The sequence below is a fragment of the Phyllostomus hastatus genome, unplaced genomic scaffold (assembly GCF_019186645.2).
Source record: "Phyllostomus hastatus isolate PE091 unplaced genomic scaffold, TTU_PhHast_1.1 phas_contig_17, whole genome shotgun sequence".
Taxonomy (NCBI): Eukaryota; Metazoa; Chordata; class Mammalia; order Chiroptera; family Phyllostomidae; genus Phyllostomus; species Phyllostomus hastatus.
The window spans coordinates 6,901,785-6,917,165 of record NW_025333664.1 but is presented as its reverse complement, the minus strand read 5'-3'; the positions used below and the strand labels follow the sequence as shown (position 1 = coordinate 6,917,165).

Below are 15,381 nucleotides of genomic sequence, written 5' to 3'. Positions count from 1 at the left end.
CTGGACTGTCCTCAAAAAGCAGCAGCGCACACACCGACTCCCTAAGGACTACAATCAGTCCACCCCAGGGCCCCCTACCGAAGGCCCCAAGGCTGAGGGAATTTTGCCATTCTACCTTAGCTTAAAAAGCGCAGGGCACAGGGTCGAGCGGCACACCAAGCAGGTCCCTGGAAACGACAGACACAGCGTTTACCCGCACCCGGTCACCCCAGAAGCACACGGCACCCCCCCGCCCCCCGTTAGGCTAAAACAGTTGTCTTTTCTCTCGTGGTTCGGTGGACGCCAACTTGAAAACAGGTGGCAGTCTTTGGAAATAGTGACTCTAGCTTGTACAAAGTTTTCACGTAGACAGTTTGTCTCAAGTAACAAAGCTACTTTGCAAGACCCGCTTCTTTCCAAAATTAAAACAAAACAAAACAAAAATACTAGTCTGTATTTGCTTTCGTATGATTTTTTTTTTTTTTTTTTTTTGCAAAGCAGCAATAGCAACATCGTGATTGTAGGACTTGCCTGAGGTTGTGGTCACAACTGTAAACATCGTCTGCACATCAGTTAAGAAAAAAGAAAAAAAAAAAAGAGAGAGAGAGAGAGAGATGGGTTCCTTAAAAAACAAAACCAAACAAGGCCAGTTCCCCAGCGGTCGCCAGGTGTCTCTCCTTCCGAACGGGCTCTCCCACGGCTTAGCTGACCGCGATGTTGCTTTCTTCGATAAAGTGAGGGAACTGGTGTTTGGGGACGCTGTCGGCGGCCCCCGGCTTTTCCACGTCGGCGCCGATGGCTGCCGGGCAGCCATCCATCTTGGCCACGGCGGCGCTGTTACTGACCACGGGGCCGGCCCCCAGAGACACGGGGAGGGCGGGAATGCCTCCGCCCTGGATCACGGAGATCTCGTTGGTCTTCACGGCCAGCCCCCCGTTGAGCATGGCGGTGTACTGGTTCCACACGACAGGGTCCACGTTCACGGAAGGGGCCACGATTTCCTTGGGAAACATCTCCGGGGCCCTCTTCGCGTCTGTGCTCAGGAGAGCCATGGTGTTCTCGATGGCCAGCTTCCTCCCGCGGCGGGCGGAGCTGTTGCTGGCGCCGTGCGTCATGTAGTGGACCTGCGGGAAGAAGGGCAGGCAGGTTTCCGCCAGCACCGAGGTGAGTGCGGTGCTGGCGAGCCGCAGCGGGCCTGCGCGCCGGCTTGGCTCTACCCGAACACACCGACAACGTAATTCGTGCTTTTAAATTAGATTTCACGTGTAAAACAGTCCTGATTATTGGTTCTCCTAGAGGGCTGGTGGGGGGGAGGGCAGAGAGCAGATGGTTGTACTGCCTACTGCTTCTTCAACCTGGCCTCCTTCCTGCATTCCCTTCCTGGTCTGGCTTTCGAGTTTTCTAACCCGTTTCAGCCTCACGAAGGAGTCAGAGACTCTGGCAGGTGCCAGGTTTTCTGCCGTATTCTCACATCGTCTTCGGACATCCTTAGAAGTCAGGAGTCACCTCGTCAAGCTCAGAAGGGACTTGCTCTCGACTACTCTAAGAAGCTATTACGATGTCCCAGGCATAATGGGAGACACTGGACTCTGTAACTCCTTCGGTCTGCAGGACAACCCCGAAGTCATTATGACCATGTCCCCATCCATGCCCGGGAAACCGACAAGGACAAGAAGGCCCCTGCCTCAAGCCACGTGTGCAGCGAGGGCAGCTCCAGAACTTTCCCGGGCTGACCACAGGACCCTGGGGACCAAGCTAAGCTTCCTGTTTCTGCAAGCTGGTATTAGACATGAAGCCACCTCATGCTCCTCCGCTTTGCAGGTTTGCCAGCTAAAGAGAATCAATAGGTCGTGTTGTAATAGGAAGTATTTCTTAATTTTTAAAATGACATCCAGGTCAACTCCAAGGTGAGGAAGTTTCAACCTTCATTCTAACTACAAAGAATTTAACGAGCGTTCTCCTCAAATAGAGAGGGAGGGAAAGAAACAGAGGAAAACGTGGTCCCCCGGTTCCCATCCTGAGTTCTTACACAGGCCATTTTCAACCCTTCCCCCGGAGGGTCCCCTCTCCTCTCCACCTCTGGGGAGATCTCAGGTGGAACCAACTGAAAATAGGCCATTTTCTGAAAGGAACCGCACCCCCCCCGCCTTGCAACACACTGCTTATAACCCGGAGACCTTTCTTTCCAACTGCAGCAGCACGGTATTACATACCCATCTACCTTGCGGTATTTCTTTCAACCTAGCGAGCCAGGGGACAAAACCAACAAGCGACACAGGGCACCCATCAGGCCTGGAAGCATCATGAAACCCACAAATGACTTCTCAAAACTCTCTGCTGCGCATCTCCATTTCTGGACTCGGTTCCACGTGCCTATGGCGCGACGGCCGCAAGGCCCCAGCGGGGGAAATCTCAGGAGCAGAAAAGTAGGCCACATACCTGTCCTGCTCCTAGACGACACCCCTCATACAGTGCGCCATCGTTTTTTATGTGCCACTAAAGGAAAGGGGGGGGAAAATCACTGGCTGCAGACACGGACAAGAGGCGTCCCCTCTCAGAGATGCCGTGGCCAGAGAAAAACGGGCTTCTTCAGAAGGGTCTTTACTTCCAGAGCTAGGCTGGAGATGCAACACCCCACTAGCTCCGCGCAGAAGGCTCGCCCCGGACGGAGAACGCCGAGATGCTGCCCAACGACGCCTAGCTCCCGGCCCCCCCGAAACCCCGGGGGAGCTCACCTTCAGGTTGCCCTTGGTGGTGAAGGCCCGCCCGCAGATGTTGCAGACGAAGGGCTTCTCCCCCGTGTGCGTCCGCTCGTGGATCTGGAGCGCGCTGGCCGACGAGAAGTTCTTCCCGCACCGCGTGCAGGCGTGCTGCTTGCCCGGGCGGCGGGGCTGGGCCGCCAGCAGCGGCGTCATGCCTGGGGACATGGCCGCGGGTCCAAAAGCACCAGGAACTTCAACCTTGACGTAGGCCGGCTGGGCTCGGACGAGCGCCGCCGGGAGGCTGCTCCGACCTGGTGTGCGGAGAGAGGGAAAGAGAAAACCCAAACCTTGATCGTCTCGCCCTCGTCCACTCTTCGAACCAGCAGCCGCCCTGCCTGAGCGCCTGCGAGTGGCTTTTAGGAAATGGACACCCCGGAAGCAGCCTCCTTGGACTTGCTTACTGCGCGGGAATGAGGACTCAGACACGTGGGAGAACCTGCCACTGTGGTGTGAGGGTACGGGCGCATCCAGGTTCAAACCCCTACACGAAGAGTTCCCTCTGAAGTGTGCCCAGGCGCCCACCCATCCTTCCCAGGCTCTGAGACGTGGCTGTCCCCCTGCCTTGGCCATTAATGACATCGCCGGGCACCCCACCATTTATTTTGTTTCAAATCGGTTAGACTCTTTTTTTTGACCCCAAGAGTTACTTGTTTGTGAACCTCCCATTAGGGCGTGGGACCCCATAATCAAGAAATTAGCTCGGTAGCCAATGAAACACCGCCCACTCGAAATTCTTGTACTCTGAAGACCCCCCGTATGTCCGTCCCCGCGGGGGCCCAAGCACAAAAATGGAAACCAACAGGAAAGTACACTGTCCAGCCAACGTGCGTGTTACCCATGACACATCAAGGCATGTCACTACGGGGCTGGAGGAAGTTGCTCCTTCCCTCCACCCGGAAGCACAGCACGGCTACCTGCCCTACAGGGGAGCTGCTTCACACTTATCACACTCTCCGCGTGTCAAGTTCAACCCAGGCTCCTGCTGGGTGGCCTCGTGCCCACAACGGACCTAAGTTAAAGTCAAAGCTCTATCACCTTCCATCTCAGTGCGGCCGTGCTCCGAGCCGTCTGCTCTGCCGCCAGCGTCGGGGGACTTGGACTTGACGCTCTCTGCCTGGCTATTGGCTGGGGAGAGGGCCTGAAAGGACGCCGTCTCCAGGACGTCTGGGCTTCGGCTCTGATACTCCGGGTCCCCCAGCACCGAGGACGACGAGTCGTTGGTCAAGCCGTCGCTCTCCACCGAACCGTTGTCCCTGCTGCTCTGCCGCTGCAGGGCCGAGGGAGCGGGGCCCACCTTCGCCGGGGCGTCCAGGGGGGCCGCCAGGGCGAACACCGACGTGGGTGACACCGAGTGGAGGCTGGGGAAAGGCACGGGGACCTTCGAGGAGCTGCCGGGAGCGTCCTGGGAGCCGACGTCGTCCACATCGATGCTCTCGACGTCGTCGTGACCGACGGTGCTTGCGCTGCCGTTCTCCCCGGCCGCCGCCAGCTCGGGGCCTGCGAAGTCGCAGGGGCCCTCCGGCAGGGGCGTGTTGGGGATCTGGCCGCCCATGTGCATGCGGATGTGCTGCTGCAGCATGACGGCATTGGTGAACTTCTTCTGGCAGATGGGGCACGAGTGCTGCGTCTTCGCCGAGGTGTTGGTCCGGTGAACCCCGAAGTGCGTCTTCAGGTTGCCTTTGGTGGAGAAGGCCCGGTCGCAGATCCTGCACCGGAACGGCCTCTCCCCGGTGTGGGTGCGGTAATGCATTTTGAGGGAGCTCTGGCAGCTTAAGACACGGTGGCAAATGAGACATTCATTGGGGTCGGTGGTGGCTTTGTCGATGTTCTCCACCAGCTGCTGCAACTTGAGGGTCTCCGAACCCGGCTCGGGCGTCCCTCTCCCTTGGAAGCCGCCAACCCTCGGGGAGTTATGGTTTGGCCCCACCCCAGAGTACGCGGATCCGTCCTCGCTCTCTGGAGACGGCCCGGGCTGCAGGTCCTTGGGGTTAGTCCCTGAAGAGAGGTTCTGAGGTAGCCCTACAAGGGGGGTCCCTGGCACCAGGACAGGCTTGCTGTCTATTAAAGAGAGACTCGCTTCATCTACGGGGACAGAGAGCGCATAGGGCACGCCATTGCCTGTCGCCATTCTGTCGTGGAGCTCGGCAAACAGCTGGGGGTTTGCCTTCACCTGGGGGTGCCGGTGGAAGTGTACCTTGAGGTTGCCCTTGGTGGTAAACCGATGGCCACAGACAGAGCACACGAAGGGTCTCTCTCCGGTATGGGAGCGGAGGTGGATCTGCAGGGAGCTATCAGTCCCAAAAACCTTGCTACAGTACTTACACTTGTGCCGGTAGAGGGCGGCCTCATCTTTGGGTTTGACATCCACCGGGGACACGTTGGGCGGCTTCCCTTTCCCTTTCTTGGACGGATCTAGTGCCACCGTGGAGAAAGGGCTCTGGAAGAGCACAGAGCTCGGGGCCTGAGGTAGCAAAGCACCCGGCAGGCGGTTCGGGAGCACCCTCGACCCGTCTGGCCTCAGGGCGAAGGACACCAATCCTGGGGACACGGAGCTGGTGGTGGGAGGGATGTTTGTGTGAGGTAGCTTGGCTTGTTTCAAGGTGTCCAGAGACAGCCCCTGGCCCCCGGCTTTCTGGCTGAGCAGAGCCACGGCCGCGGACACCTGCTGGGACACGTGGCTGCCCAGGGTCTTCAGGGAGTCCGCTCCCGCCACGCCGGAGTGGAGGGCGTGGGCAGCCCACATGTTCACCTGGACGCGGATCTGCTCGGTGAGCTGGATCTGCTGTAGCTGCTGCTGCTGTAGACAGAGGATCTGCTCCAGGACCCACGGGATGCTGTTGGCACCGGGCAGCGGGGCGGGCGGCGGATCCGCGCTCCGCTGATTCACCGCCACCTTGGTGCCCCGTAGTGCTTGCAGAGTGACGTTAGTGTTGGCCACCTTGCCTTTGGGTAAATAGCTTAAGTCCTGGGGTGTGGGGGGCAGGCCGGTCTCTGTCTTTAAGTATAGAACAGGCTCCGCCCCTGGCTTCTCCTTCCCGTCCCCTGAGCTGCTGCCGTCCTCCCTGTGGCCGTCCTTACTGCTCGGGCTGTGTGGCTGGTGGCTCAGCACGGCCCCGGGGAAGTCTTCCGAAGGCACTGGCCCCTCACTGTCGTTCATGATGAGGACGGGTGGATGTTTAGTGCAATTTTTCTTATGTTCTAAGAACTCGGAGAAGCTGAAGAACTCTCCACAGCATTTCTCACAGATGTGAGTCTCCTCTCGACGGGGCCTCTTTGCCGGCACTCGGTCCCCAATCATGTCATCGCTGGTCCCCGGGTGGTTCATTGGAGCACCTGCGACGAGAGAGGAGAAGCTAAGAACTCTGCCCGAGGGAGGATGAGGGGCAACTGCTCGGGAAGAATCACGACCACACACAATGCAACAGACCTGTGTTCAACAGGCAAAGATTGTGCAAGGGGGCTCGGCCTCCGAAGAGGCCGAATGAGCTGACCATTTGTGCAGTGGGTCAATGAACACCACCCCCCACCCAAGTATGTCTCAGCACCCATGCATGGACCCTCTTGAGAAGAGAAACTCTGCAAATGGAGCAGTTACGTGGCCATACACCAAGGTCTGCTGGCTCATGGACTGCAGGGAGGTGGGAGCCCACACAGAGCAGGAAGCAGGCGAGGGACTGGCTCTCCCTCGGAACCCCCAGAAGGAGCCAGTCCTGCCGACACCTTGACTCCGTACTTCTAACCTCCAAAACCGTTAGAAGGACACATTTCTTTTTTTTATTAAGATTTTATTTATTTATTTTTAGAGAGGGAAGTGGAGGGGGTAGAGAGAGAGAGGGAGGGAGGGAGAAGAACATCAATGTGCGGTTGCTGGGGGCCGTGGCCTGCAACCCAGGCATGTGCCCTTGACTGGGAATCGAACCTGCGACACTTTGGTTTGCAGCCCGCGCTCAATCCACTGAGCTACGCCAGCCAGGGCATAAAAGGACAAATTTGTTTTAAGCAATTGGTTACAGCAGCCCTAGGAGATACATATGCATTATTAGAAATAAATAACCCCCTCAGAGCAAGCTTCCGACGGCAAATGAGTTTCAGGCAGTAAGTGAAAATGATGTTGGCCTCTCACACAAACTGCACTTCAGAGAAGCTGGAGCTGGACTGCCCACTCTTCCCTGAACTGCCTGCTCTCTCTCTGAGTTCCTGGAATTCTTTTTCAACCAATAGAACTGAAGCATTCCCTGTCCAATCAGAGCTCTGCAGCTCCAACCAACCAGAGCAGCTCTATTCTGACCAATCAGGACAGTGCCAATCCAACCGTGAGCATTTGGAGTCTTCATCTGCATAAGGACAGACCAGTAAGGGGCGGGGCCAGGGACTTCTATCTGCATAAGCGAGCTCCCCTCAGAACCAGGGGGCCAATCTACCACTCCCCTGCCATTAACAGGTTTGACGTGGTGGGCGTGCCCTGCAGAATTTCTGCAAAACACCTGTAATCAAGACAACCTCATAAGGTAAGTGATTCGCTTAACAAATGCTTGAGCACCTAGTACATGCCTGGCACCAACAATCCTAGGATCTGGGAAAAGTATAGACATTATAGGTATTTAGGGAACATTAGTTTCCCCACCCACTTCTATTTTTTTAAATTCTTTTATTCTCCCCCCGTCCCACCTCTCCTAGCTCTAAAAAGTTATCCCTGGGCAACCAGGGCTCCTGATAACAGACAACGGCCATCGACCACCTCATTCTCACCTCCTACTGTGCGGAAGGCTGGGGCTCCGGAACCCCACGGGGGACAGATGAACCCTCAGCCCCCCACATCCTGATGAGGCACCCCTAGGTGCCCCATACACACCACACTCACTGAAACCCAGGCAGACAGCACCGACCTTCCATTTGCACACTCCCTTCCTTCATTCTCACACTTCCTATCACGTGCCTTCTGTTGTGACTGCAACTGTCTTGTTCTCACAGAAACCGAGGCACGGACAAGGAAGCCAGGGGAGTCAGGTTGGCTAAGGGGGTGGGGTAAGGCGAGGGCCTAGAAGACAGGTCACCACCTTTCTGGGGCACCCAGAAACGACTTTAAAAGTAAGAGGAGGGCCCTGGCCGGGTATTCGGGGAGGTTCGAGTGTCGTCCCAACATGCCCCAGGCTGCAGCTTTGCTCCCCAGGCAGGGCACAACCACCCGGTGCATAAACGGGTGGAACAGCAAATCCATGGTCCTCTCTCTTTCCCTCCCTCCAAAAAGCAAAAGTCAATGAAAACAAAACAAAACAAACCCGAAGTCAGGACACAAGGCAGCCCTGACCTTTGAGGGAGAGCTCAGCAAGGAGGTGCTGCCTTCCTTCTAGCCTCAATAGTCGTTATTTCAAGAATCAAGTTAGAAGTATCTGCCAATCCCCAGAGATCATCTACGGAATGCTTTCCAAATGCGGCCTTTGTGGGGGCGTTAGGTGGCAGGCATCTTTCTGGAAAAGCAATTCTGGCAACAATGTGTTAAGAACTTTAAAAAGTGCCCTGGCTGGTGTGACTCAGTGGATTGAATGCCGCCCTGCAAACCAAAAGGCCACCAGTTCAATTCCCAGTCAGGGCACTTGCCTGGGTTGCAGGCCAGGTCCCCAGTTGGGGTGGGGGGGCGTGTGCATGTGAGAGGCGACCAATGGATGTTTCTCTCACACACTGATGTTTCCCTCCCTCTCTCCTCCAAAAGTAAATAAATAAATCTTTAAAAATAACTAAAACAAAAAACTTTAAAAAGCAGAACTTTTAAAAAAGTCGGGAGGGGAATACACACTATTGGCAGGTGCACATAAATAGATCCAGCTAAGTTTAGTGGATTGCTTCTTTGACCCAACAATCCCCTTGCTAGAATTTTCTGTGGTACCAAGATCCATTTCTCGCCAAAACCCAAAATGGACGCAGCTTGGTTGTTCAGTAAAGGCTCTGGTGAGGTCAATGAGGGCACAGAAGAGAGATGGCTCCGTTGTAGCCTACAAAGAGGGACCCACATTGTACGTACTACGTCACAGAACAACTGCCCAGAACTGCTTCTGGAGGGAAAACGAAGGACAGGATCTGTATGTCACGTGCCCCCATCCCTGCTGCAGATCAAGATGTGAACTCAGACTCGGAAAAAAACCTCTGAAGCCAGACACACTGGCCGGTGTCTAGCTCTTGGTGCCTGCGCCGGGAGGCTGCAAGGGCTGAGAACCTTAAACTGTTGACACTTTTTGTGCTACAGTTTCTTTTTAATTAGCACGTTTACACCCTTTGTCTCAACCAGTCTACTAGCACAAAGCTCCACGGAAGCCCACCCAAGACAAAGAATGCCTATTCCGAGTTCTGAGGCTCAGCCACACCACCACCCTCCCCCAAACAAAACGTACACTCCAGACTCTTACCCCTGAACTCCTGTACCTCTGCAGCCACACAATCAAAGAAGGTCTTTGCTCCCAATTCCCAGATAGGTCAACTGAGACTGAAATGATTACGTGGCTCAATGTGACATGCTGACAACCAGAGAACAGAAGAGCAGGGGGCAGTCCGCTTAAATGCTACAAGGACACTCCAGTTACTGGCCTAACTTAGCGTTTCTTCTGGAGCAGCGTTTCTCCAACTTTTTCATCTCACCCCTCCGTGGAGGCTGTCCACGGCTTTTCCCTAAATCACCCCCTGCCATGAAGTTTTAATGCCACAAATATAGTTTGTATCTGTTCATGCGCTGTGGCCTGTCAAAGGCCACAAGCCACTGAAACATCAATGTTTTTTACTCCCCTCCACCCCCCAAAATGTCCACCCTCTATGGCACAATATTCCCTTATCGAAAGCCCAAGTCTTTTCTAAAACGGGCATTCTTAAACCAGGGTCCGTGGAAACAGATAAGTAAACAGATTACCTTCCTTTTCGCTAACCTAAACTAAAACGGAATGTTTACTTTACCTATGAACGGAGGGAACACACCACAGAGGAATCACAGGCACCGTGAGTTTATCATCAACAGAAAACAGATTATTTTCATGTGGTGCTGGCGCTGCCGCATCACTGGAAAGGCTGGTGAGTACCTGACCAGCTGCTAGACCTTACTGTGTCCATAAAGCACGTGTCACTCCGTCACGAATGTTTTTGTTGCCGATAACTGTCTCGGTGCAATTCATTTCCCCGGTATTCCTGTGTGTTTCCTTTGGTGTTATCTAAATACTTTCTGTGGAGAAGGGCTCTGTGGCACCAAAAAGGTTAAGCTCCCCCGCTCTGGAAGGATCGAACGGTTCCCGGGGTGATTTACGACCTGAGTACCAGCTTGCCTTCACTGTATACACAGGCTGGCCTCTTCTGTAGCCTCACCAGCCACTTCCCATTTGAATCTTAAAAACAGCAGGAGTTCTGTTTGCTGGCGCAGTAAAAAGTCCTCCTGCATCCAGACCACCATTGGCAAAGCCTGAAACCGTGTTTGCCCAAGAAGAGCCAGAGAACTGTTCCCAACAACTGCCGGGGGGACGCCGAAGCGAACCCTTCCCAAAAGGAAAAAAGCGAAGTTTTCCTCTAAGTTCAGTTCAGAGGATTACAGAGCAAGCAGGGCTTGTAGCCTCCTGCCCCACCCCCACTCCGAATTTTAGGAATGTTATCTCCCAGCATCTAGTTATCCAATAAGTTGGAAGAATGCAGTAAACCCAGCAGGGGGCTTAGATTCAATCACTGCCAAATGGATAGAAAATACTCTTTCCATTGTATAGGAGGAAAAGCTCATCTACCAGAGGCCAATCAAATGCTGGAGATGAGAAAATGCTTTTAAAAAAAAGTTTATCTTGAGAAACGCATTAGGACTCAAGCTTATCTCCCCCCCATTCCTATATTAATAGAACTACAATGAGTAGATTAAAGCACCCTCCCCCACCAACAGGATAATTACCCCAAAACAAAAGGAAACGGAGAAGTCCTCAAGGATTGAGCTAGTTGAAGTTTACCAGTTTAATTTTAGATCTGAATTCCACAATCCCTGGGACAACTAAGTAGCAAGTCTTTAACTCAATCCACAGAGGGCAAATTAGAGCTAATTTAGTTTCTACTTAATGGAGAGTCAAATGAAATCCCTCCAAACGGTTTAGGATCAAAATTCAGGGACTCTGCTGAAAAGGAAAAAAAAGCAAAAAGGCAAAAGGCGGCGGCTCTCCAGCTGCTGAGGTGTGCAAGCGCCCACCACTATCTGTCTGTGTTAGCGAGACTGGAGCTCAGTGTTTAAGCAAATCTGTAACCTGTGTGCAGGCAGGGAGCCTCTGTCGCCTCCTTCAGCAGAGCCCCCTTGAACAAAGCCGGAGAGACACAACATTAATTTCAGGGAGAAAAAAAAATCAAAAAAGGAGGATGGCAGTGACCAGAGAGGCAGTTCTCATCCGGACCTACAGGCTTTGGAATGTTTAGATGCTTTTCAAAAATAATCAAAAGTACAACAGGTGATGCAAAGGGCAACTTCTGGGACTCCCCCCACCCACATCCTTTTTCCAAGGGCAGAGAAACTCTGCTTTCTTTCTGACTTGCTTCGCAGGGACCTCCTTCATCGAAAGCCTCCGAAGGCACATTTCAAAAATGAAAAGGGAGGAGAGATCGTCAATCCCAACCAGCCCAACACCACAGCCTCTCGTCAAAGGAGCAGACTGAAAGTCCACCCCATAACCAACCAACTCCTCTAAGACCAAGACAGACACAGCCCTCGGAGCAAGGCTCCGATCCGACAGGACAAGGCAAGCCATTTCAACCGGGAGCTGCAGCTTCCCCTCCCTGATGAGGAAAAACGGGAATGAAAGCTACTGGACTCAATGAACGCCCCCAGTCTGGTGTCTGGCATACAGTCGGCTGGAGATAAAAACACAGAATTATCTCAACGGGCAGTTCATCACTATCTTGTAAATAAACACAAACAAAAGCATTCTTACTTTGAATAATGTTAATTACCAATCACATTCCCACTGTACAGAGAACCCAAAAGCTCAGAGAAGCCAGGCATGTCCCCAGGTTACACGGCTGAAAAGCCACACCAGACTGAAAGGCACATCCCTAAACCTTTATAAAAGAAAAAAAAAACAAACAAAAACAAAACCCAGCTTCATTTAAAAAAGAGGAAGTGCCAACTCTATTCCCCTGCCTCCGAGATGGGTCCCCAACTCCCCACCAGCGAGGAAGCGAGCACGGGCTTGAATGAGTGTCGTTGGCTTGTGCAATCTCTTTTTAACGGAACAAAAGGGGCCGTGGGCCAGTTGGAGCCCCTCTCTCCTTCCGAAACACAGATGGAAACACAGCAAGTTGGCTTGCAACATTTATGCTACAAATCCACACACTTCCCTCTCCCCCTCAATTAAAATGGGAGCTCCCAAGAGCCCTATTCTCAGAATCCTCACTGGCCAATGTAGGTCATTTCAGTTTAGAACCGGGGGCTAGGCAGTTATTTGAAACTTGGGAATCTTAATCGTTGAAGGTTGTAATCCAGTTTAGCACAAAGGGCATTTGAAACTCTTTTGAGAAAATGCTAATTTTCCTGTGTGTAGCGCCAGTCCCCTTGACCACCTGCAGATGTTTTGATCTGCTAATTGATGGCCAAACTTCATTTTCCTCCCTCGAAAACCGTTTGCTTTACAAGTGCGTCTCCCATCGGCTTTGCAAAATAGGGTCGGCCCCACGTTAACTTTAAATTACACATATCTATATCCATCCATCTGTAGCTGTATCTCTATGTACACCGATACAAACAGGCGGCTCAGATGCGAAATGCAGCCATTCAGCCGTACTGCTTGGGAAGCCTGCCTGCTACCCCACGGTGTAACTGGGGAATCGGCAAAACACATTCTAGGATCGAGGAACTCTTGGAAAGAATTCCAAAGACTTGGCAAATACCCGGCACGGCCAGGGATCCCGCGGGCAACTGACGGGAGCCCCCGGGGCCGCCCATCCTTGGCCAAGCCCGGCGCTCTCCACTCCCCTCCACAGCCGGTCCCATCAGGTGCGAGCGGGTACCTGCCTCTCAGCGAAGGGCGCAAGCCAGGCTGGGCCTCCAGGGGGCGCCCGCACACAACTCGGCGGCCAGCTCCGACCTCAGCGATCAATAGCGACCCCCCGCCCCGCCCCACATCCCAAATTGCGGAGGGCGCGCACGGCCGGGCCTGAGACCTTAACCAGCTCGGGTTAACTGACTGCAAGCTCCAGCCAGCATTAATTTAAGAAGCCCCCCGCCCTAAGTAACGAGCTCCCCCTAACTGTGCCGAACACCACCAAAAGTCCCACTAGCAAGCGCTCACCCAAAATGAAGGGGGAAGAGGTCAGAGCAGACCAGGGGAGGAGGGGTCAGCGCCAGGAGCTCGCCCCTCCTCTCCGGAGGAAGCCGGTGGGCGGAGGGTTAACCCTTTTGTTCCAGGTGGGCCAGGCGACCAAGCCTCTCCACGCTCCCTCCACCCCACCCCCCGGGCACAAAGAGAGCCCACCCTCCCGAGACCTCGGGTGCGTCCTACCCGACCATCAGACACCCCAAAAAGGCACGGCCCGCCGCTCTGTCGAGCAGATCTCTTTTAGTTGCCCTGGAAAAAATGTTAATTTTGGAGGTAGTAGGGATTTATATGAACCCAGGATAGATCTGGAAAATGTGTTAAATTTCCTCCCCGGAAGAGAGGACAGCAGCCAAAAAGCAACGACCGTCTTCCCAACGGGGTTGTACCTCGGGATTTCTGGGTGGCCCCACGGGCCCGCGCCCACAGTTGAGATGTTAGGAAGCAGGCGGCGACCAGCAAGGCCCAAGAGGTTAAAAGCGCACCCTCCCCCCATGCGGACGCTAAAAACTTATCAGGCGACAATTTGGCGGGCCGGGACAGAGGGGAGATAGTGGGAAATCGACTCGCTCCTAAAACCTCCTCCGCTAAGTGGCGAGGAGGAAGGGAGTGTGCGCGGCCGCTCGGGGCACGGCCGGGGTCCCGAACCCCTCCCGACTCCGGAGACGCTGGGCGCGGCAGCGTGGGCTGGTCAGCCCGGGAGTCCGCCCCGGCCGCGATCGCGCAGCCTTGGCCCGACCTCTCCCCTCTGGTCCCTGGGGCGCGCTGGCGGAAAACGGGGCGCCCCAGAAAAGCCACGCACAACGCCAGGCCGGTGCACCCCGGCAGGGCTGCCGCGCGCCCGCGACCCCGGGCCCTGGGGGTCCGCACCCCTCCCGCACGCCGCGGTTATTTTAGGAAGTCGGAAATCAAAGATGGCTGGAGGTCAGGCCCCGAAAGGTTAGGGCGAAGATCGGGAGGCGGCGTAGCCCCGGGGAAAAAGCGAAAACCAAGAAAGAAAAATTTTAAAAGGGCAATACTGGGCCCTTCTCGCCCACCTCTTCGGGCCCTCCAATCTCCTCCGCTGCGCGGGTGGCCTGCACCCCAGCTCCCGGGGCTGGGGAGAGGTCGCGCCCCCTCCCCCCGCTCGGCCCCAGAGGGGCGCGAGCAACAGATCGTCCTCCCCCGGGGGTCTTCCAAGGGTGCGCCGCTTCGCCGGCCTCCTAGAAAAGCCCCCAAGGGGTGAGGGAAAGGGTGGGGACCCCCGGGGTCTTTCTTTTAAAAGCGGCGCCAGGGAGGGAGGAGGGGAACCTAAGTTACAAGTGCGGGGGGGGAGGTTACTAGTGAGGGGAGTGGAACCAATTAAGAGAGGGGCAGAGGACAAGGAGAAGGGAACCTTTCAGGAAAGAGAGGGACAGAGGAAAGGGTGGGGGTCAATTTTACAATAAGAAGGGAGAGACCCAGGGGTGAAATTTACACAAGTGAGGGGAAGCGATAAAAATGTAAAATTAACAAGGGCCCCTGGGCGGGGGGAGGGGGGGCGGTTACCGCGGTTGCCTCTCTCCTCTGGAACGTAGCCCCAGATTCCGGCTCCAGAATCTGCGCTCGAAGCCGCTAGGTCCCCGAAGCCCGCGCCTTCGAGGGTCCCGCGAACATGCGGGACGAGTGCGCGCCTCCGGCCCCACTCACCCGGCTCCCCGGCCGCCGGCGCCGCTGGGGCCGCATCTGCAAACTCTGGGGCGGGCTGCTGCGGCCGCTGCTCTCCCTGGTCCTCCTCCGAGTTGATGTGTTGGGGTTTCGCCTGCTTGCGCCTCGACATGGTGCGAGCATCGGGGCGCCGGGAGAACCGCGGTTATTCGTCCACTCCGCCACAAATTCCTGGAGTTAGGAAATTTACCCCCCTTCGGCCGGAACGCGCATGTCCCAGTAATTATTATTATCAATAATGCATTGCGATTTATCATGAGCCCTGACAGCTGATTGGCCTGGGTCCAAGACCTCAGAGATCATTTAAATAAGCCCTCATTGATCAGGGAGGGGCGAGGCATTCTGGGCTTTGTAGTCCGGCTCTACAGGCGACAAAGGCGTGTTCGTCCCGGGAGCGCAACTAATTAGCATCCGGGCTCAGATTGGCTGAGTCCTGGACGAAATCTGGGCGGGGGCGGAGGGGGACCCATCCTTCGCTCCACTGATCTGCGTCCTTGGAGAGAAAAAGAGTTGTATACTTATTAAAAATTAGGGACTTGGGCAAAAGTTTTGGAACGAACCCTAACCCTTACAAAAATGACTTTTGTAAGGCCGGTATCCGCGCAGGCCGTGGAGGGAGGTCTGTTTGGTGGCTCAATATTTACGCC

The 15,381-nt window shown here is 54.9% G+C and overlaps 1 protein-coding gene across 2 annotated transcripts; it reads right to left on the bottom strand.

The window, feature by feature from the left end:
- Positions 1 to 630: 630 nt before the first annotated feature.
- On the bottom strand, positions 631 to 14,891 carry SALL4 (spalt like transcription factor 4). Of its 2 annotated transcripts, none has more exons than XM_045832799.1 (4): positions 14,717 to 14,891; positions 3,777 to 6,074; positions 2,715 to 2,992; positions 631 to 1,103 (listed from the first exon to the last, which is right to left on the bottom strand). In XM_045832799.1, exons 1-4 carry the CDS (start codon positions 14,844 to 14,846, stop codon positions 681 to 683), a joined length of 3,129 nt encoding a protein of 1,042 aa, XP_045688755.1. In that variant the 5' UTR covers positions 14,847 to 14,891; the 3' UTR covers positions 631 to 680. The 2 variants fall into 2 exon arrangements, with proteins under 2 accessions (XP_045688755.1, XP_045688756.1); XM_045832800.1 differs by having other exon boundaries at positions 5,064 to 6,074.
- Between the last annotated feature and the right edge of the window lie 490 nt (positions 14,892 to 15,381).